The 24335-nt window shown below is 39.5% G+C and overlaps 1 protein-coding gene across 2 annotated transcripts in view; it reads left to right on the forward strand.

The window, feature by feature from the left end:
* Positions 1-24335, forward strand: part of LOC106877219 (bifunctional FAD diphosphatase/FAD synthase) — a 73593-nt gene that overhangs the window by 11186 nt on the left and 38072 nt on the right. Inside the window, exons 3-8 of one of the 2 annotated variants that reach the window (XM_089353019.1) lie at positions 2407-2530; positions 3685-3797; positions 6333-6473; positions 9929-10074; positions 13837-13944; positions 18122-18210. In XM_089353019.1, the coding sequence (XP_089209145.1) occupies positions 2407-2530; positions 3685-3797; positions 6333-6473; positions 9929-10074; positions 13837-13944; positions 18122-18210 (721 nt within the window). The remainder of the gene's footprint in view (positions 1-2406; positions 2531-3684; positions 3798-6332; positions 6474-9928; positions 10075-13836; positions 13945-18121; positions 18211-24335) is intronic. The other variant, XM_089353021.1, reaches the window with a different exon arrangement.

The following is a 24335-nucleotide window of genomic DNA, read 5'->3' on the forward strand; positions in this document are numbered from 1 at the left end:
AGCAGTTACAGCCCATGTTTCACTGCCATGTAGCATGGTTGTTCGTACGCATGCGTCATACAGTCTGCCTTTTACTCTGAGTGAGAGTCCCTTTGTCGCCAGCAGGGGTAAGAGCTCTCTAAACTTTGCCCAGGCTATTCTTATTCTAGCAGCTACACTTTCAGCGCACCCACCCCCACTACTAACTTGGTCGCCCAGATAGCGGAAGCTATCGACTACCTCTAGTTTTTCACCCTGGAATGAGATAGAAGTTGTTTCCTGTTTGTTTGCAGTCTTTATTGCACCTGAACATCTGCCACAAACAAAAACTAACTTGCTAGTTAACCTGCCTTTGATGTTGCTGCACCTCTTATGTGTCCATAGCTTGCACCGGATACATCTTATAGAGTTACTACCTACTCCTTTTCTACATACTGAGCAGGGCCATCATAACAAAGAATTCAGTAGATTAACTTAGTTATCATTAAGCTGGTGTTAGAAACATCAATTTTGACTAAGGTTTGGTGAAAGATTTTAATTCAAAACTTATGGAAACAAGACATTTGTACTACAGAGCCAGAAGCAGTTTTAGTCAGGTTGGTATCGAAAGGATTAAATTAATCATTTGTTAACCCTTTTGTTACTGCATCTATTTTGAGATGCTCTGTGTTTCTTTCAATTACTTTTAAATATAACAAAGAATTCAGTAGATTAACTTAGTTATCATTAAGCTGGTGTTAGAAACATCAATTTTGACTAAGGTTTGGTGAAAGATTTTAATTCAAAACTTATGGAAACAAGACATTTGTACTACAGAGCCAGAAGCAGTTTTAGCCAGGTTGATAGCAAAAGGGTTAAATTAATTATTTGTTAACCCTTGGCAGAATTTGAACTCAGAATATAACAATATATACAATAAAATGGGTGAAATACCGCTAAGCATTTCATCCAGCTCGCTACCTTGATGATGATGATAATAATAATAATAATAATAATAATGCTAATAACAACAACAACAACGACGACGACAACGATAACAATAATAATAACAACAACAACAGCAATTTCAAATTTTGGCACAAGGCCAGCAATTTTTGTGGAAAGAGCAAGTCAATTCCATCGACCCCAGTGCTTGACTGGTATTTAATTTATTGACCCTGAAAGATGAAAGGTAAAGTCGACCTTGGTGGAATTTGAACTCGGGATGTAAAGACATACGAAATGCTGCAAAGCATTTTTTGCAGGTGTGATTTCACCATCCTAAAAAGAATGATTTCTTAAAAGGTACAGGATTGGTTGTGTGGTTAATAAATTCTTGTCACCACCTTGAGGTTTTGAGTTCAGTCCTTCTCTGTGTGGCCCTTTTGTCATCATCATCGTCATAGCATTCACTTTTCCATACTTGCATATGCCAAATGGAATTTGTTGGGGCAGATTTTCTCTGGCTGGATGCTCTTCCAGTTGCCAACCTGCATCCATTTCCAAGCAAGGTAGTATTTCTGCATAGCCAGACATGTTTCTCGGTAAGATTGAAAACAAAGGACACTATTTATATGATGTGTTTGTATGATGGTGATGTTTATTTATAACTACCACGTGACACCAAAGCAAAAATTTCAAATACACGTGCACACACGCATACACACTCCAGCAAGCGTATACACACACATACACAGAAAAACATGCAAACATGCGCACCTATCAACACACACATATACATGATGGATAAGCTTCTTTCAGTTTCCATCTCCTGAATCCACACACAAAGCTTCAGTCAGCCTGGGGCTATAGTATAAGACACTTGCCCAAGGTACCACATGCTGGGACTGAACCTGATACCATATAGTTGGGAAACAAACTTCTTAACCACGTAGCCATCTCAGTACATGTGTTTGTGAGCATACCATAAATCCTTGAGTATAATCCGCATTTTTATCCCAAGATTTAAAGGTCAAAATCCCTAGTGCGTACTATATATGAGGTTAAAAATGAAAAATATTTTCCAAGCAATGTCCGAGTCTCTATTTGCTGTCCGGCAATGTTCATTCAGATGCATTTTGTGATGTCGGGGTGAAAATATCTTAAGCTATATTTATTTTTCACTGACGTTATTACTGTTATTTCTTTATTTTCTGCTAACAAAGTGCACAATAAAGCTACACGTTTGCATTATGTTATATATACAATAATAATAAAGGACATTACCGTACATATGTTTACAAACCAAGGATGTTATATAGACCTCCTTGACTCACGTTAGAGAAGGGGTGCGTATTATACACAAGGTTTAGGTTTTTCAGAGGTACAGCCCCCTAAAAATCCCCTGCGTATTATACTTAAGGGCGGACTATACTCGAGGATTTACGGTAATTTAATTCACTTCTGTTTGGCAGATCATCTAAACAGACAGTAATGTTCATATTTCAGATATCAGTTATTGGTGACACCATCAATGAAATTGTGCATGAAGTGAAGGAGTTTTCTAGACGCTTTACCTATGTCATTACCTCAGGAGGTGTGGGTCCAACACATGACGACATTACATTTGAAGGTAAGTTCTGAGTTCTCTTTCCTTGTAATTTATACCATCACTAACTGGCCCTGTGCCATCAAAAATGACGGGTAATTGTAGTATTTTATATACAGGGTGTCCACAAAGTCTTATATACATGGAGTAAATAAAATCATAACATAAACAATTAAATATAAGAAAGAATAATTTCTTAAAATTACGTGTTAATCCCCATGTGGGTACATGGAGTAAATAAGATCATAACATAAACAATTAAATATAAGAAATAATAATTTCTTAAAGTATGTGTTAATCCCCATGTGGGTACATGGAGTAAATAAAATCATATCATAAACAATTAAATATAAGAAATAATAATTTCTTAAAGTATGTGTTAATCCCCATGTGGGTACATGGAGTAAATAAAATCATAACATAAACAATTAAATATAAGAGATAATAATTTCTTAAAGTATGTGTTAATCCCCATGTACCCAGACTTTGTGGACACCCTGTATAAAAGGGTGGTCGCTAAGGCAGTTTCGTACCTCTCCTTGAAAAATGCATATTTTTGAAAAAAAATTTTCTGATCCCTATGTTTTAGATGTTGGAGATTATGTATATGCAAAAAAAAAAAAAATGTCCTGACCCCTAAAATTTTGAACTTTTTCCAAATTTTTTTCCCCCTATGTTTTAGATGTCGGAGATTCCGAATATGCAAGAAGCCACGTTTTCAAAATTTTAAATTCAATAAGCATAAATCGAAATCGAACCATATTTGATGACTGGCTCCTGTGCCAGTGGAGCACTAACAGCACCGTCCAAGTGTGATCATTGCCAGAACAGCTGTCTGGCTTCTGTGCCAGTGGCACGTAAATAGCACCATTTGAACGTGATCGTTACCAGCGTCGCCTTACTGGCATTTATGCCGGTGGCACGCTAGAAAACACTCGAGCGAGGTCGTTGACCGGTGCCGCTGGACTGGCTCCTGTGCAGGTAGCACGTAAAAAACACAAAACACCATTTTGAGCGTGGCCGTTGCCAGTACCGCCTGACTCGCCCTCATGCCAGTGGCACGTAAAAGCACCCGCTACCATTTCATCTCTTCCTGTTCATTTGTTAGATAATGTTTGACTTTCAGTCTTATTTTTAAAAAAGAGGCTTTCCATTATCTGTTTTGTTTCTGCTTTCAGCTGTGGCCCGTGCTTTTGATGAGAAAACAGTTTTAAATCCAATCATTGCTGAATTCATTAAGGAATACTTCAAAGTCAATGATCTTTCCTCACCTCACTTTAAATTGGCCAGGGTAAGAAATATCACTTATGTCTTGTAATTAGAGGTATGATAGCTTCTTAATTAGAGGTATGATAGCTTCTTATGAGGTCTGATTGAACAGTATCATCAAAAGAACATTACAATACATATCAATTCGGCATTTAATTTCCTTTGAAGTAGTCCCATTCTCAAGTCACACACTTTATCCAGCATTGTAAGAAGATTATTAACATCATAGTGTTACTGCCATTACCACTGTCGCTGTTGCCACCAGCAGCACCAGCACCACACCACCACCACACCACTTTCACCCCATCCACCACCTCGCTGGTAACGATCTCGCTCAAATGCTGCTTTTTATTTGCCACCGGCACGGAAGCCAGACAGCTGCTCTGGCAGTGATCCTGCTCAGATGGTGCTGTTAGCGCTCCACTGGCACGGGTGCCAGTCATCGAATTTGGTTCAGTTTCGATTTCACTTGCTCCAACAGGTCTTCGCAAGCAGAGTTTAGTGTCCAATGATGGAAAGGTATGCATAAGTGGGCTGGCTACGCCCCTGGTAAAGACCACGGGTTATGGTCTCACTTGTCTTGCTGGGTCTTCTCATGCACAGCATATTTCCAAAGGTCTCAGTCACTAGTCATTGCCTCAGTGAGGCCTAATGTTCAAAGGTCATGCTTCACCACCTCATCCCAGGTCTTCCTGGGTCTACCACTTCCACAGGTTTGCTCAACCGCTAGGGTGTGGCACTTTTTTACACAACTATCCTCATCCATTATATTCTACACAATGCTTCATAGTAATTATTCATCATCATCATCATCATCATCATCGTTTAACGTCCGCTTTCCATGCTAGCATGGGTTGGACGATTTGACTGAGGACTGGTGAAACCGGATGGCAACACCAGGCTCCAGTCTGATTTGGCAGAGTTTCTACAGCTGGATGCCCTTCCTAACGCCAACCACTCAGAGAGTGTAGTGGGTGCTTTTACGTGTCACCCGCACGAAAACGGCCACGCTCGAAATGGTGTCTTTTATGTGCCACCCGCACAAGCCAGTCCAGGGGCACTGGCAACGATCTCGCTCGAAAATCCTACAGGAGCCAGTCAGGCGGTACTGGCAACGGCCACGCTCAAAATGGTGCATCTCATGTGCCACCCGCACAAGAACCAGTCCAGGGGCACTGGCAACGATCTTACTTGGCTTGCCGGGTCTTCTCACGCACAGCCCATTTCCAAAGGTCTCGGTCCGTAGTCATCGCCTCGGTGAGGCCCAATGTACGAAGGTCTTGCCTCACCACCTCAGCCCAGGTCTTCCTGGGCCTACCTCTTCCACGGGTTCCCTCAACTGTTAGGGTGTGGCACTTTTTCACGCAGCTATCCTCCTCCATTCTCACCACATGTCCATACCAGCGCAATCGTCTCTCTTGCACGCCACAACTGATGCTTCTAATGTTCAGCTTTTCTCTCAAGATACTTACACTCTGACGGGTATTCACATTGACATTACACATCCAACGGAGCATACTGGCTTCATTCCTTGCGAGCTTACGTATGTCCTCAGCAGTTACAGCCCATGTTTCACTGCCATGTAGCATGGTTGTTCGTACGCATGCGTCATACAGTCTGCCTTTTACTCTGAATGAGAGTCCCTCATTATATATATTGATGATGATGATATATATATATATATATATATATATATATATTTATAACTCATGACCTATGACTGGTGTATAACCAGCTCACTTATGAGTATCCTTCATTCATTGGACAGTAAACTTTGCTTGCAAATATCTGTTGAGGCAAGTGAAATCAAAATCGCTGACATGGCCGATTACAGTGGAACATTAAAAGTGCCATCCGTGCATGATTGTTACCAGGGCTGCTGATTCGCTCCTGTGCTGGTGACATGTAAAAAGCATCATTCGAGTGTGATCGTTGCCAGCATTGCCTTACTGGCACCTGTACTGGTAGCATGTGGAAAACAGCATTTGAGCGTGGTCATTGCCAGTGCCGCCGGGCTTGCTCCTGTGCAGGTGGCACATAAAAAACACCATTTGAGCATGGTCGTTGCCAGTACTGCCTGACTGGGCCTCGTGCCGGTGGCATGTAAAAGCACCGACTTCACTCTCGGAGTGGTTGGCGTTAGGAAGGGCATCCAGCTATAGAAACTCTGCCAAATCAGACTGGAGATTGATGTCACCTTCTGGTTCGCCAGTCCTCAGTCAAACCGTCCAACCCATGTCAGCATGAACGGCCAACATTAAATGATGATGATGATGATGGTGATGATGTGTGTGTGTGTGTGTGACAATTGGCGCTGCTCCTATAAACTAGCAGTTCAGCAAAACAAACTGATAGAATAAGTGTCAGGTTTAAAAAAAAGTAACAGGAGTGGGGTCGATTTGTTTGACTGAACCCTTCAAGTCAGTGCTCTAGCATGGCCACAACCCTATTACAAGTAAAAGATAAAAGATAGGAAACTGAGTATGTTGTTTTGACGGTCTAGGAGTCTGAAATTAATTATTCTCTGTTTCCTTGTCTTCTTATTTTTTTTCTCAAGATCCCTCAATCGTCTCGTCTGGAATTTGGCATCCATCCAAAAACGAAAGTGAAAAGTAAATACCCCTTAGTCTGTATCAGTAATGTTTATATGTTTCCTGGAATACCGTTTCTTCTTGAGAAAAGTTTCGTAAGCCTCAAGGTATGTTTGACTTCATTTTTTTTATATTTCTTTTAGCATTTGGATGATTGTTGATGATGGTGATGAAGATGTGGTGGTGGGGAAATGATGATATTAGCTCAAAACGAACAAACGTATGGTCAAATGTGTTCTGGCATCGTTAAGTGTTTCCATCTGTTTTTAAAACAAAGTGTGATTTGAGGACGATTTGGTTGCTATTTCTAGCAGATAGTGTGACCACATAGACTCCTTTCTGCCCTTTGTTTTTCTTTTTACCATGGCGTGGTTTTTTTACATTTGGATATCCTTCCAAACATAAACCAAAGCATTCATAAGAACACAGATGGTCAAGTGTTAAAAGGACGGATGAAGATTTGATGGGGATGCTGGGGTTGGAGAAATCGGTGGAGCAGCTAGCAAGGGCGAATGGAGTGCAGTGGTATGGACATGTGTTGAGGAGGGACGAAGATCATGTTCTGAGGAGAGTGCTTTAGTTGAAAGTGAATGAACCTTGAAAGCGAGATCAACCAAAGAAAATGTGAACGGGACAGGTGGAGAAGGAGATTGGGAGGGTTGGCTTGAGGAGGGAGGATGGCCAAAACTGGGTGAGATGGTGTTAGAGTGGTTGCTGTAAGAGTGAGGTAGATCTGGCCACCCCTGTTAATGGGGACAAACCTGGATTTAAAATATTGGAATTCATTCACAGATGGTCAAGTGTGACAGGATACCATACTGGTCACTCAAGTCAATGACATCAAATAAAGGTCAGCTGTCTGTGCTAAAAGTAGTGGTCAACCATATCTTCGATCCCTGATCCAAATGTTAGAATGATTTCAAATTTTGGCACAGGGTCAAGAAGGGGGGGGAAGTCAATTTCATTTGATCAACCTTGAAAGGACGAAAAGCAAAATTGACCCCTGGTGGCATTTGAACTCAGAATGTAAAGTCAACAAAAATGCCACTCTGCATTTTACCTGGCATAACAACAATTCTTATTTCTTTATTGCCGACAAGGGGCTAAACATAGTGGGAAACGAACAAGGACAGACAAAGGGATTAAGTCGATTACATTGACCCCAGTGCGTAACTGGTACTTAATTTATAGATCCCGAAAGGATGAAAGGCAAAGTCGACCTCGGCGGAATTTGAACTCAGAATGTAAAGCATTGCTCCCTGCGCGCTAATGTTTCTACCAGCTCACCGCCTTCATGACAACAATTCTGCCAGCTTGTCACCTTGATCCAACTTTAAGAATGCCAAAAAGGAACAGTTGGTAGTGGTGTCTCCTACTCTTGATGAATCAATGTTAATCCTCTTCAGAGTGGTCCTCAGCTGGCTTTTGAACTGTTCCTTTAGCCCTTCATCCATACTGTGACCATGGTGTAATTGGCTGTAGATGATCCTACGGGGGAAGACAAAAGAACACAAGCACATTACATCATCATCATTTAATATTGAACCGTCCAACCCATGCCAACATGGAAAGGGGACATTAAATGATGATGATGTAATGTGCTTGTGTTCTCTGTCTTCCACACATACAGGCTGGTCCTTTCCGCTGTCAGTGCTAGCAGGAAACTCTACAGACTCCAGTTGTCTCTTGTGGTATGGTTTCTACGGCTGGATGCTGTTCCTAACACCAGCCTCTTAACAGAATGAGCCAGATGCTTTTCACATGTTACTAACACAGGTGTGTTTCTGCGGCACCAACACGGGTGCATTTAATGCAGCACTGGTACGGCTGCTTTATAAGTGGCACTGGCATCGAAAAGGACAAGCCTGTATATATGGAAGACAATGATTTGACTTAGTTTAATGCTTCGTATCATGTACAGCAAATCACCACATCTCCCAGTGCCCTGTCATTTCCTTAGTGATTGATCTACTTCAGTTCATGTCTGTACAATGAAATTTGTTGCTGATGCTGCTGGCATTGGTAAGTTCCATGCATGACTTCTGTATATGTAATCCTATTTTACCAAGAAACTAAAAGGTTCTTCAGGTGCAGGAGTGGCTGTGTGGTAAGTAGCTTGCTTACCAACCACATGGTTCCGGGTTCAGTCTCACTGCGTGGCACCTTGGGCAAGTGTCTTCTACTATAGCCTTGGGCCAACCAAAGCCTTGTGAGTGGATTTAGGTCAACGGAAACTGAAACGAGCCCGTTGTATATATATATATATATATATATATATATATATATATACACATATATATATATGTATATATATATATATATATATATATGTATGTATGTATATATGTATACAAAATTAAGAGGAATGACCACTAAAGTGGACATCTAATATGCTAAACATAGACGTCAAATCGCCATTACCACGAAGAGTGTATTCTCAAAAAAAATCTCAGCAAAACACCAAAATGTAAAAATTTTTTAAATATGCTAAACCACTCGTTTTAATTGATTAATATCAATTTCTACCCCTATTATTTAATTTTATATATATATATATATATTTGTATATCTATTTATGTATGTATGTGTGTTTGTGTTTGTCCCCACAACATTGCTTGACAACCGATGCTGGTGTGTTTATGTCCCCGTAACTTAGCGGTTCGGCACAAGATACCGATAGAATAAGTACTAGGCTCACAAAGAATAAGTCCTGGGGTCGATTTGTTCGACTGAAAGGCGGTGCTCCAGCATGGCCGCAGTCAAGTGACAGAAACAAGTAAAAGATTTAGAAAAGAAAGCAAGACCCTGGATGTTACACAGTGTTTAGTAGTTTCAGGGAGAGCAAAGTCCAATGATGACCAAATACTAGTTCTACAGATAACTATGTAGCAAAAAATTATAAAGGGTTAAAAAGCCCCTTCAGTTATGAATGACTATGGGATTGCACCTAGAAAGTTCCCCTCCGAGGTACAAGTCTGAGCAAGGTTGTTTATGAAAGACCGGCCTCCCCTCTCCACGCCACTGATGTTATCCAAGAGAAAGGCTGTGGCCGATACAGCTTGGCACTAGTGACATTGCGACTCATTTCTACAGATGAGTGAACTGGAGCAATATGAAATAAACTCACTACCTCATGATTATGAGCCCAATGCTCTAACCACTGAGCCATGTACCTTCACATCAAAAATCATATTTATAACATATTTATGTTTTAGTACACATGAAACCTATACAATTACACATAGGCAGACAGATATATATACATATACTACATATACTACACTCTCTGAGTGGTTGGCGTTAGGAAGGGCATCCAGCTGTAGAAACTCTGCCAAATTAGATTGGAGCCTGGTGTTGCCATCCGGTTTCACCAGTCCTCAGTCAAATCGTCCAACCCATGCTAGCATGGAAGGCGGACGTTAAACGATGATGATGATAATATATATATATATATATATATATATATATATATATACCACAAGACTCATACATACAAACACTCACACATGTACACACAAACTTGTCACTTATATGTCACTGATTGTATGTCTGCACTCTTCAGCACCTATTCACGAACCCTGATGCTCACATGCACACCAAGGAGATTTTTGTAGCAGCAGAGGAAGTAGCCATCACACACATTCTCAATGATTTCAATGCCAAATTTCAACACGTGCAGCTTGGATCCTACCCTGAATTTCACAACAGGTAGGTTGGTTCTTTTTCACCTTCTTTTGGCTTTTGTCATTCATCTAAATTCCAAATGTAGTTGGCTGATTGTTGCTGTTTAAACTTTTAGTGTTCAGATTACTCTGTTAAATGTAATACTTTTTCACTCAAATTGTTTTGAATTAATCATGCATTATCTTATAGCTTTGAGGTTTCAATGATGTGATTGTTTATTTTTGGAATGTCAATGTAGGCGTAGGTGTGGCTGTGTGGTAAGTAGCTTGCTTTCCAACCACATGGTTCCGGGTTCAGTCCCACTGCGTGGCATCTTGGGCAAGTGTCTTCTACCATAGCCTCGGGCCGACCAAAGCTTTGTGAGTGGGTTTGGTAGACGGAAAATGAAAGAAGCCCATTGTATATATATGTATGTGTGTGTATATGTTTGTGTGTCTGTGTTTGTCCCCGCAACATCGCTTGACAATCGATGCTGGTGTGTTTACGTCCCCGTAACTTAGTGGTTCGGCAAAAGAGACTGATAGAATAAGTACTAGGCTTCCAAAGAATAAGTCCTGGGGTCGATTTGCTCGACTAAAGGCGGTGCTCCAGCATGGCCACAGTTAAATGACTGAAATAAGTAAATGAGTAAAAGAGTAGGTTAAGTGTGAGAGGCTAGATATCACCAGTTTGAATATAAAACATGTAGAATATATTGGGGTGGATATGGCTGGTTTAAACGCTAAAGGGTTAATACCTGTTTTGTAATAATTGAGCATCCCTATGGGTTGGTCATAGGTATTCAATCCTTTGATCATCTCAGCCTTTTTTTCTTTTAGTTGGAGAATTCTAAGGAATGTGGTATTTCAAACTACATTATTCAAAACCAACAGAAATATCAGAAATGTTTCCCTGGTCTGTGGCTGTATATCAGCCAAAACATTGTGTTAACAACAAACAAGATGAGGACAAATGTCTGTCGAATGTAAATAATGCAAATCATTTTTGTTGGGAAGCAAGCTTCTTAACAACTTAGCCATGCCTGTACTTACATATTATCACACATAAAGATATGTTTAATCTATCGCAAACGGAATTCTTTCTTTATCAATTAATTATTAACAGGCACTGTTTTTGTTGTTGATGTTATTGTTGCTATAATTAAAGATATGATGCAAGCCATTTAGCTGATTTGAGTGTCACATGCTGTGTAGCTAATTGGATTGTCAAGATAAATGAGACAGTAGAAATCCTCGACTCTCACTTTCCATTAGGGCCACTTAGCTTTCAGTGTTTGTAGCTGTGTTTACTGACTGTTGCTGTGGACTGTTTGGGATTAGCTCTCTCTTGTGAAAGGATACTGTTCTGGAAAGTACACACGAATGATGAGTGAATCAGATGAGGCGACAGGTGAGTTCCTGATGTAGGACACTGTTAAAATGTTCATAATATTGTTTTATATTTGCACATCCTTTAACTGTGTATATATGTGTATATATATATATATATGTGTGTGTGTGTGTGTGTGTGTGTGTGTTGGTGAAGGCATATGACTTTGTGGTTAGTGTGTTCGGATTATGATCGAGAGGCTGTGAGTTCGATTCCTTGCGGTGCATTGCGTCCTTGGGCAAGACACTTTATTTCATTTTGGCAAAAATGAGTAGTACCAGTAATTCAAAAGGGCCATCCTTGTCACATTCTGTGTCATGCTGCATTTCCCTAAGAACTATGTTAAGGATACACGTGTCTGTGGAGCACTCAGCCACTTACATGTTTATTTCATGAGCTGGCTGTTTTGTTGATCAGATCAAGTGGAACCCTCGGCATCATAACCAATGGAGTCCCAGTTGTGTGTGTGTGTGTGTGTGTGTATGTGTGTGTGTGTGTCTGTGTCTGTGTGTCTGTGTCTGTGTGTCTGTGTGTGCGTGACTATGCATGAATATATGTAAATTTATAAATACACGCAAGCTGTGTAGTTAAGAAAGTTTGTTTGGTAATGTAGGCAAGTGTCATTTATTATACAGTATGTGTGTGTGTGTGTGTGTGTGTGTGTGTGTGTGTGTGTACTATTGTCTTGACATCATGTGATGGTCATAAACAAGCCTCACTGTCATATAAGCGATGTTGTTTATTTTTAGTTTCCAATGAAAAGCGTGTCTGGCCATGGGGGGAAATATTACCTTGCTCGGAAACAGGTGAAGGTTAGTGACCGGAAAGGCACCCAGTCATAAAAAAAATCTGCCTCAACAAATCCTGTGTGACACATGCAAGCACGGAAAAATAGATGTTAGGTTATAATGATGATGGTGATCCCTCTTTCTTTCTCTCTCTCTCTTTCTTTCACACACACACACACACACACATGCATGCACGCATTAACTAAGGACTAAGGTACTGGTAATTTTCTCTGCTTAAGAAGACTCACCCATTTCAGTAACCCCCGAAAGCTTGCTATTTATGTCTATGCCCTTTGCACCCAACTTGTCCCTGTGAGGCCTCCCTCAGAACTCATCTTCAGACCATCCATTCTTCCATCATTCTGCTTACTACAGCACTTATTCATTTATTTATTTATTTATTGAGCTGTTCTAATTAAATGAAAGAAGGACTGCATGTATTTCAGCCCCTTTCATGCCACATGTTGTCCCCTCTCTTAGAACCACTTCCTTTTCTCACCCATCTTGCATTCTCAGTATTAGACCTCAGCCCTTTATTTTTCACTGAACACCCCTTCCCCTAAACACCTTGTATCTGCCATTGACGACACCCCCAACTTTATTCACCACCTCAGTATATCCACTCCAACATGTCTCTGACCCCCCATCTCTGTCACTGGTCAACCTTCTCTTATCCCCATAATACTAAACAACATCTTATTTCTCACCATCATCATCATCATCGTTTAACTTCCGCTTTCCATGCTAGCATGGGTTGGACGATTTGACTGGGGACTGGTGAACCAGATGGCAGCACCAGGCTCCAATCTGATCTGGCAGAGTTTCTACAGCTGGATGCCCTTCCTAACACCAACCACTCCGAGAGTGTAGTGGGTGCTTTTTACGTGCCACCAGCACAGAAACCAGTGAAGGTGGCACAGGCATCAGCCACGTTCGGATGGTGTTTATATATATATATATACACACACACACACAGTTGCAGCGTGGAAGGTGTTTATAAGCCATTTAAAAACACACAAAAACTGTTAGATTCACTTCAACATTTAGATTTAATTTGCCAATGTCGAAGTGAATCTAACGGTTTTTGTGTTTTTAAATGGGTTATAAATTGTTTTTGTTTCAGCACACGATCTCAGATCAGGTCACTTGCTATGCAAGTACTTCTCCATAATATATATATATATATATATATATATGCATGTGTGTATATATATGCATGTGTGTATAAATATATGTATATGTTTATACACACATGCACATACACACATTTACTTACATTCACTGATATGCATACTCAACAACATACACACACACACACACACACACACACACACACACACACACTCATGCACTCACTCCAGGGCTTCTATGTATATGTGATGTGAATATGTGTGTGTGTGTGCATGTCTGTTGGCTTTTCATGTTTCTATGTATACACACAGGTAAAATTTTCACATCTTTATCTTAATTTTTCTTTTTACCTGTTTTTTATGTATTATATTTGTGTTAGTTTTTAGTTTTCCTCTATATTATCTTACAGTTTATCAGTTCTTGTTTTAAGCCTCTCCTTCCCCCCCCCCCTTATCTGATCACTTTCTGACCTATAATCTCTCCACCTCCACCCTTACAGAACGTCACATCTATCAGTCTCACCTCCACCCTTACAGAACGTCACGTCTATCAGTCTCACCGCCACCCCCGCTCATGACTATCACCTCAGTACTACACCCCTGCTCAGGTGAGTGACGATGTAGTATTTTTCTTGGTCTTGTGAGTTACCTGGTGACCTTGTAAGTGCAGGTGTGACGACAAAAAATAAAAAAGCACCGGGTACATTCTGTGATGTGGTCGGTGTTAGGAAGGGTTTCTAGCTGCAGAAACTGTGCCGGAGCTGATATTGGCGCTTGATGTAGTCCACTGGTTTGTCAGACCCTGTCAAACCGTCCAATGCATGCTAGTGTGGAAGGTGAACGTTAAACATGAATGAATGAATGAATGAATGTGTGTATGTGTGTGTGTGTGTGTGTGTATTATGTATGTAGGTGTTATGTATGTATATATTATGTAAGTAGGCCACTCTGATATAAACCTAAATATGTAGGGAATCATCATCATCATCATCATCATCGTTTGACGTCCGCTTTCCATGCTAGCATGGGTTGGACGATTTGAATGAAGACTGGTGAACCAGATTGGCTGCACCAGGCTCCAATCTGATCTGGCAGAATTTCTACAGCTGGATGCCCTTCCTAACGCCAACCACTCTGAGAGTGTAGTGGGTGCTTTTACGTGCCACCGACACAAAGGCCAGTCAGAAGGTACTGGCAACAGCTACGCTCGAAATGGTGTAGTTTACGTGCCACCTGCACAGGAGCCAGTCCAGCGGTACTGGCAACGAACTCGCTCGAATGTCTTTTCACATGCCACTGGCACAAGTGCCAGGAGGGCAACGTTAGTAACGATCACGCTCAAATGGTGCTATGATTGTTACCAACGGAATGGCATTGAATATTTTGGAAATCTTTTGCTTGCACTTGAGATCATATTGGTCTCACATTCCTGAGCCTGTGACCCAAATTGGCACTGGATATCCTGTCTCGGTTTGTCTCTGGATCCTGTCATAAAGTGAAGAGGGTCTGTGAATCACTGTTCAAGCATTATTAGACCTAAAATTTCAAACAGGCATTGCTCACAATTTAAAATGGTGTTAGGAAGGGCATCTAGCTGTAAAAATCTTACCAAAACAGACACAAAAGTCTGCTGCAGGCTCCTGCTTGGCCAATTCCTGTGAAACCGTCCAACCTATGCCAGCATGGAAGGCAGATGTTAAAAGATGATGATGATGATTGCTGCTTAATTTTATCAATTTTATCTTTTATGTAATGTACGTACATATGTATATATATCTGTTTGTTGTGTTGTCTGACTGTCCTCTTTGGTATTAGCTCTTTGTTGTAAGTACTATTTTGTAGCTATAAATCACCACGTTAGGAAGGGCATCCAGCTGTAGAAACTCTGCCAAATCAGATTGGAGCCTGGTGTAGCCATCCAGTTTGCCAGTCCTCAGTCAAATTGTCCAACGGACGTTAAATGATGATGATGATGATATATGTATTTAATGTATGTATGTGTTTCTCATATAGTATTTCCTGAGTTTTCTGAATTTTTGTGATTTCTTTTCTTATTGTTTTCTTTGTGCACGTGTCACATGTTGAGTATAATCTGTCTTTTTGACTGAATGGCGTTTTACTCTTACATTTTTCTTTTTCTCACTGATTTCCTTCCACTGATATTAATAACTGTGTGTTACTCTGAAAACATTCCTGTTATGTATTCAAGTGTGATGGATTACTTGGAGACACCAGGCACGCTATGTAAATCGGCTGAATTATTGTGTTTTCATAGCATGAAACTATTAGTAGCTCATATTTAAGTACTGTGTATATTAAATGATATTTATTTCTCATTGGACAGGCTACATTTTTTTGTGTGTCTGTGTTTGTCCCCCCCACAACATGTTTACATCTCCGTAACTTAGGGTTTTCCAGCAGCCACCCTCTTGATCCAGGGCAGCACTACCTCTTCCAGGCACTTGATGTAGGCCTCTGTGTTGAGCATGGGGCTGTGTGGGAAGATGAATGGAGGCATAACGTCGCCATCACTAGCAATCACTCCAAACACCATGATGTTGACTGGAGTTTGCTTTTTATCACTCTTGGTACATGTTTTGGGAACACAGCAAGCCAATGGTTGTTCTGAGTGGTCACCATCTATTCATATTGGAGCTTCTGGTGTGAATGCCAAGCAGTACAGCATGTCATTTGCAAATTTCTGTCAGTGTGAATTATGTCATGGTACTGTTTTTCTCACAAATGGTGCCCAACTGACCCTACTATACTGTGTAGTTGACAAAATCAAAAACAAACAATGCACATGCACGAAATTAAAACTATAAAATGGTGACAATTTACCCATCACACCCTGTATATATATATATATATATATCAAACAATAAGCAACACGGATTTCAAAAGTGATTGCAGTACGCACGTTTCATGCTACTTCAATTTATTTAAGTAATGTGAGCATTACCTTAAATGCAATATGAAGAGCAATCTTCAGCTGCACGAAAATGCAGAAAAAAGACATATTATAAATGTGGCAACATATTAAATCCAAGTGGGAGAGAGCATACATAAAATCCAAATGTGAGGAAGAATATATAAGTCCATCTTGACATAGCGGAGTCTATCAGGCTAGTAATTGATTCTAGACAAAAGTTTTAACTGTCTCAGAATTCTATTGTTTCTTATCTAGTGGTGATAGCAAAGGGACAATTACTTCTAAAGAGAGGGAAGGTGTAAGCAGTATGCATGGACAAGGCTATAAAAGTATTAGAATCTAGAGGTTTCACTGGTCATAGTAGTATCAGGTCATTTTATTACTATCAAAATGTTGAGGAATTATAGCCCTAGGTATATGGGTCAAATAGGTTTTTTACTTTTAGTCTGAATAGAGTAACAGTATAGTGGTACAGACAACAACAGAACTCTAATGTTTACACAATAAGAGGTATGTTAATAAAATAAAATGAGATGTAATTATCTTCCACAAAAATCATGAAATAATGTCAATATTGAATTCAGCCTTGAATCTATATATATATATATATATATATATATATATATATATTGCGCTGGTATGGACATGTGGTGAGAATGGAGGAGGATAGCTGCGTGAAAAAGTGCCACACCCTAACAGTTGAGGGAACCCGTGGAAGAGGTAGGCCCAGGAAGACCTGGGCTGAGGTGGTGAGGCAAGACCTTCGTACATTGGGCCTCACCGAGGCGATGACTACTGACCGAGACCTTTGGAAATGTGCTGTGCGTGAGAAGACCCGGCAAGCCAAGTAAGATCGTTGCCAGTGCCCCTGGACTGGTTCTTGTGCGGGTGGCACATGAGATGCACCATTTTGAGCGTGGCCGTTGCCAGTACCCGCCTGACTGGCTCCTGTAGGATTTTCGAGCGAGATCGTTGCCAGTGCCCCTGGACTGGCTTGTGCGGGTGGCACATAAAAGACACCATTTCGAGCGTGGCCGTTTTCGTGCGGGTGACACGTAAAAGCACCCACTACACTCTCTGAGTGGTTGGCGTTAGGAAGGGCATCCAGCTGTAGAAACTCTGCCAAATCAGACTGGAACCTGGTGTTGCCATCCGGTTTCACCAGTCCTCAGTCAAATCGTCCAACCCATGCTAGCATGGAAAGCGGACGTTAAACAATGATGATGATGATGATGATATATATATACTCTTTACTCTCTTTTACTTGTTTCAGTCATTTGACTGTGGCCATGCTGGAGCACCGCCTTTAGTTGAGCAAATCGACCCCAGGACTTATTCTTTGTAAGCCTGGTACTTATTCTATCGGCCTCTTTTGCCGAACCGCTAAGTTACGGGAAGGTAAACACAGCAGCATCGGTTGTCAAGCGATGTTGGGGGGGGGGGGGGACAAACACAGACACACAAACATATACACACGCACACATACATATGTATATATATATATATATATATATATATACATGACGGGCTTCTTTCAGTTTCTGTCTATCAAATCCAGTCACAAGGCTTTGGTCGGCCCGGGGCTATAGTAGAAGACACTTGTCCAAGGTGCCACGTAGTAGGACCTGAACCTGGAACCATGTGGTTCGTAAGTAAGCTACTTACCACACAGCCACTCCTATGCCTATATATACATTTATATATACACATGCACATTCACAGGATGGTAGCAGGTGCAAATTAATATCAAGTTAATAAAACTTGTTACAGTTAATAAAACTCGTTATAGAATAAAACTCGTTACAGTTCATCATAGCAAAATCACATTTAAGAATTTATTCCTTACTTTTCAGTTATTATAAAGTCAAACTGACCCTACAAGCTGAGGCTGAAGATGAACTGAAAAATGCCCTCCGGCATTTAACTGAGAATCTCCCTGCAGGTAAGCGAAAAAATTTTCTTAAAAAGACTGACATAAACAACTTGAATTAATGTTACAGAGGCTCACAGTAACACTATACCGATTGTTACTGCTACCGCCGCCGCCGCCGCCGCCACCACCGCCTCCACCTCTAATAATAATAATAATGATAATAATAATAATGGTTTCAAATTTTGCCGCAAAGGCAACAATTTTGAGGGAGGGAGGGAATAAGTCGATTTCGTTGACTCCAGTTTTTCACTGGCACTTAATTAATCGACCCCCCCATAAAGATGAAAAGCAAAGTTGACCTTGGCAGAATTTGATCTTAGAACTTAGCAACAGGCGAAGTACTGCTAAGCATTCCGTCCAGCAGGCTAACAATTCTGCCAGCTCGCCGTCATAATAATAATAATAATAATAATAATAATACGCCTGACTGGCCTTCGTGCGGGTGACACGTAAAAGCACCCACTACACTCTCTGAGTGGTTGGCTTTAGGAAGGGCGTCCGGCTGTAGAAGCACTGCCAGGTCGGATTGGAGCCTGGTGTGGCCATCTGGTTTCACCGGTCCTCAGTCAAATCGTCCAACCCATGCTAGCATGGAAAGCGGACGTTAAACGACGACGACAATACGTACAGACATATATATATATATATATATATATATATATATATATATATATATATATATATATATATATATATATACCGCCTGACTGGCTTTTGTAGGGTTTTCGAGTGAGATCGTTGCCAGTGCCCCTGGACTGGCTTGTGCGGGTGGCACATAAAAGACACCATTTCGAGCGTGGCTGTTTTTGTGCGGGTGACACGTAAAAGCACCCACTACACTCTCTGAGTGGTTGGCGTTAGGAAGGGCATCCAGCTATAGAAACTCTGCCAAATTAGATTGGAGCCTGGTGTTGCCATCCGGTTTCACCAGTCCTCAGTCAAATCGTCCAACCCATGCTAGCATGGAAGGCGGACGTTAAACGATGAATAATAATAATAATAATAATAAAAGAAACAGAAACAATTCCTATCATAATAGGTGCCTTAGGTATAATAAAACAATATTCAGACAAATACAGAACAAAAACACCAGGACTTACAAATATATATAACATACAGAAAATTGCACTACTGGGCACTGCACACATCCTACGCAAAACACTTTCAATACAGTAACCATAAGAGCATCACAGCAAACCACAGCACATACCCAAGGCGCACAGAGTTGCGCTCGGTAGTGAAGTGAAAGCACGTTATAATAATAATAATAATAATAATAATAATAATAATAATAAAAAAAAAAACAGAAACAATTCCTATCATAAATCTAAAAACAGAAACAATTCCTATCATAGTAGGTGCCTTAGGTATAATAAAACAATATTCAGACAAATACATAACAAAAACACCAGGACTTACAAATATATATAACATACAGAAAATTGCACTACTGGGTACTGCACACATTCTACGCAAAACACTTTCAATACAGTAAACATAAGAGCACCACAGCAAACCACAGCACATACCCAACGCGCACAGAGTTGCGCTCGGTAGTGAAGTGAAAGCATGTTATAAAAACAAAACTACTGAATGATAATAATAATAATAATAATGATGATGGTAATAATAATAATGGCCGACGATATGTGTATCTCTGATCATGAGCAGAAGTAGTTGGGGAGCGTCATAGCCATGTGTTGAAAGGCTGAATGAAGTAATTTGATAAGACCCTCTCATATGACTTCAAAATTTAACCAATTAGGTTAAATTTCGAAGTCATATGATGCGGTCTTATAAAATTACTTCATTCAGTGAGTTTTATCTTGTTGGAGAAAGGTGTGTGTGCAAGCCTATCCCCCCACGTCACTTGACAACCGATGTTGGTGTGTTTACCTCCCCGTAACCTAGCAGTTCAGCAAAAGAGACCAATAAAAGAAGCACCAGGCTTATAAAGAATAAGTCCTGGGGTTGATTTGTTTGACTGCAGGCGGTGCTCCAGCATGGCTGCAGTCAAATAACTGAAACGAGTAAAAGAATAATAAGGGAACATTACCTTATTTGAAGGCAAGTTAGAGTTGGTTACAGGAAGGGCATCCAGCCGTAAGACACCTGCTTCAGTTCCGTCTGACCCATGGAAGTATGGAGACGTGGATGTTAAAACAAAGATGATGATAATAAGAAACAGAAATGTTCTTGTAACCTCCTAATTTTCCATGGCTTTATTCACAGTACTGGAAGCAAGCAGAAGATAAACTAGTCTAGCCATTTAGGGGCGTAACATATTTTACTTAACTTCAATTATTCAGAGATGCATTATCTGTCAAGATAAGATGCCCAAGTTTTGACCCACAAAGTCATGAGTTCCGATTTTACTACAATAGTTGTATATGCACAAACACAGACACACTCAGCTATATATATATATATATATATATATATATCATCATCATCATCATCATCGTTTAACGTCCGCTTTCCATGCTAGCATGGGTTGGACGATTTGACTGAGGACTGGTGAAACCGGATGGCAACACCAGGCTCCAATCTAATTTGGCAGAGTTTCTACAGCTGGATGCCCTTCCTAACGCCAACCACTCAGTGAGTGTAGTGGGTGCTTTTACGTGTCACCCGCACGAAAACGGCCACGCTCGAAATGGTGTCTTTTATGTGCCACCCGCACAAGCCAGTCCAGGGGCACTGGCAACGATCTCACTCGAAAATCCTACGGGAGCCAGTCAGGTGGTACTGGCAACGGCCACGCTCAAAATGGTGCATCTCATGTGCCACCCGCACAAGAGCCAGTCAAGGGGCACTGGCAACGATCTTACTTGGCTTGCCGGGTCTTCTCACGCACAGCACATTTCCAAAGGTCTCGGTCAGTAGTCATCGCCTCGGTGAGGCCCAATGTACGAAGGTCTTGCCTCACCACCTCAGCCCAGGTCTTCCTGGGCCTACCTCTTCCACGGGTTCCCTCAACTGTTAGGGTGTGGCACTTTTTCACGCAGCTATCCTCATCCATTCTCACCACATGTCCATACCAGCGCAATCGTCTCTCTTGCACACCACAACTGATGCTTCTAATGTTCAGCTTTTCTCTCAAGATACTTACACTCTGACGGGTATTCACATTGACATTACACATCCAACGGAGCATACTGGCTTCATTCCTTGCGAGCTTACGTATGTCCTCAATATAAATATACACATATATATATGCATATATATATATATATATATATATATATATACATGTATATATACATGTATATATATATATATATATATATATATATACATGTATATATATATATATGCATATATATATATATATATATATATATATATATATATCTATATATATATACATGTATATATACATGTATATATATACATGTATATATATACATGCATATATATATGTATATATATATATGTATATATATATATATATATATATATATATATATATATGTATATATATATATATGTATATATATATATATATATGTATATATATATATATGTATATATATATATATATATGTATATATATATATATGTATATATATATATATATGTATATATATATATATATATGTATATATATATATATATATGTATATATATATATATATATATGTATATATATATATATATATATGTATATATATATATATATATGTATATATATATATATATATGTATATATATATATATATGTATATATATATATATGTATATATATATATATATATGTATATATATATATATATGTATATATATATATATATATGTATATATATATATATATGTATATATATATATATATATGTATATATATATATATATATGTATATATATATATATATGTATATATATATATATATATATGTATATATATATATATATGTATATATATATATATATATGTATGTATATATATATATATATGTATGTATATATATATATATATGTATATATATATATATATATGTATATATATATATATGTATATATATATATATATATATATATATATATATATATATATGCAATAATGAATCTCTGAACGAGGTATAAACAGTAGCTGCACGGCAACGTGAAGTATATTTGCCACTTAAATGCGGCTAACCACTAAGGGTGAATGCTACTGTTGCTTGTAGCCCCAGGAGAACATCTCCACCACCTGGTTATTGACACACTTTCTATATATATATATATATATATATATATATAATTAATTATATATAAAGGGCATTACCTGAGTATAAATGCCTCACGCTTCGAGGGACTAAATAAGTCAAAAACTACCAAAAATAAGCAACATATTTACCGAAAGCGAGGGAATGCAGCTTTCAAGTTTTTGACTTATTTAGTCCCTCGAAGCGTGAGGCATTAATACACAGTTGATGCCCTTTATATATAATTAATTATATCTATGAAGAAACGATGAATTTTTTCATTACAAAATTTTTCGTTATTTTTTCATTATGAGGTTTTTTTTCATGCTGACTACTTGATAAATTCTTATAAAGAATTTATCCTATATTATATTATAAATAATTAGAATATATTCAGTGCTGAATATTATTCTGTATAAGCACATGTTACCGAGATGCAACCGGATAAATTCAAATCTCTTTTAGGGATATATAATTGTGAACAAAAGTCATTGTTGCTGTGATGGCTACATCGTGGTAGGTTGATTCTTGTTTATTTTTATATATCTTGACCATACGTGTACTGATGAACAAAAGAATACAGGTTACTTCACAGTTTTTTCTGTATTTGATTGAGAAACCAGTGGTCTACCGTTGAGTTAAATGTTTTTAAGAGATAAATTTTGAAAGCTGCATTCCCTCGCTTTCGGTAAATATGTTGCTTATTTTTGGTAGTTTTTGACTTATTTAGTCCCTCGAAGCGTGAGGCATTAATACTCGGGTAATGCCCTTTATATATAATTAATTATATCTATGAAGAAACGATGAATTTTTTCATTACGAAATTTTTCGTTATTTTTTCATTATGAGGTTTTTTTCACGTTGACTACTTGATAAATTCTTATAAAGAATTTATCCTATATTATATTATATATATATATATATATATATATATGCTCACTTTTCATGAACATGGTAATGATCGTGAGCGTATCTTTATGAAAAGCCTGATGCAGGGTCAAAATGTTGACTCATTGGGCATAAAAGGCACTCAAGTTTACCAGTCTGCCATTCTTTTCCCGAACACAGTAAGCATGCCAGACTTGCACGAAATCAGAGGGAGCAAGCCATCGGATGTCTCCATGCTGGTCAATGTCCATGCGTCATTGCTAATGACTTGAACAACAGCATCTGGACAATTGAGTGGCTGAGGGAACAATGCAATGCTACAAACAACACGGATGATCGTCCACGCAGTGGCCGACCAAGAGTTACAGCGGCATGTCAAGATTGCCACCTGCACCAACAGCAATTGCAGGAGGAATTCTGGAGGGCAACAGAATCAGTTGGGCAGACCATAGGGAATCACCATAGATCTGTTTGTACAGAGATAGTTTACTGCTGGCTGAGATTTTTCAACCTGTCTTGTTGATGTCTGGCTAGGAGCCCTATCCACGCAGATCGTCATCGACGAGCACGTCTGCAGTGGGCTCAAAAACGTCAGAACTGGTGATATCAGCAATGGAGGGCTGTAGTCTTCTCTGATGAAAGCTGATATTGCATTTCTGTGGCAGGTGGCAGAGCTAAGGTTTGGAGAAAAAGGGGTGAATGTAATGCCGATGGCTGTTTGGTGGAGAGAGACTCATGGGAAGGACAGAGCATCATGGTATGGGGTGGGATCACACTGAGCCAGAAACTTGGACCGGTGGTCTTCCAAAACATTGGCCAAGGCTAGGGCAATGGAGTAACCACTGCTCGCAACATCAACCAGTTGTTGAGGCCTCACATTGTGCAATACTTTGCACATCATCAGAATCATGTGTGAGCACAATGCTTGTGCTCCTACCACCAGGTTGACAACAGACTTCCTCCAACGTCCAGACACTGCCATGGCCTGCCCCAAGTCCAGACTTGGACACCATTGAACACCTGTGAACACCTGTGAACACCATTGAACACCATTGAACACCA

Source organism: Octopus bimaculoides, chromosome 5, assembly GCF_046866305.1.
Source record: "Octopus bimaculoides isolate indiv1 chromosome 5, ASM4686630v1, whole genome shotgun sequence".
NCBI lineage: Eukaryota > Metazoa > Mollusca > Cephalopoda > Octopoda > Octopodidae > Octopus > Octopus bimaculoides.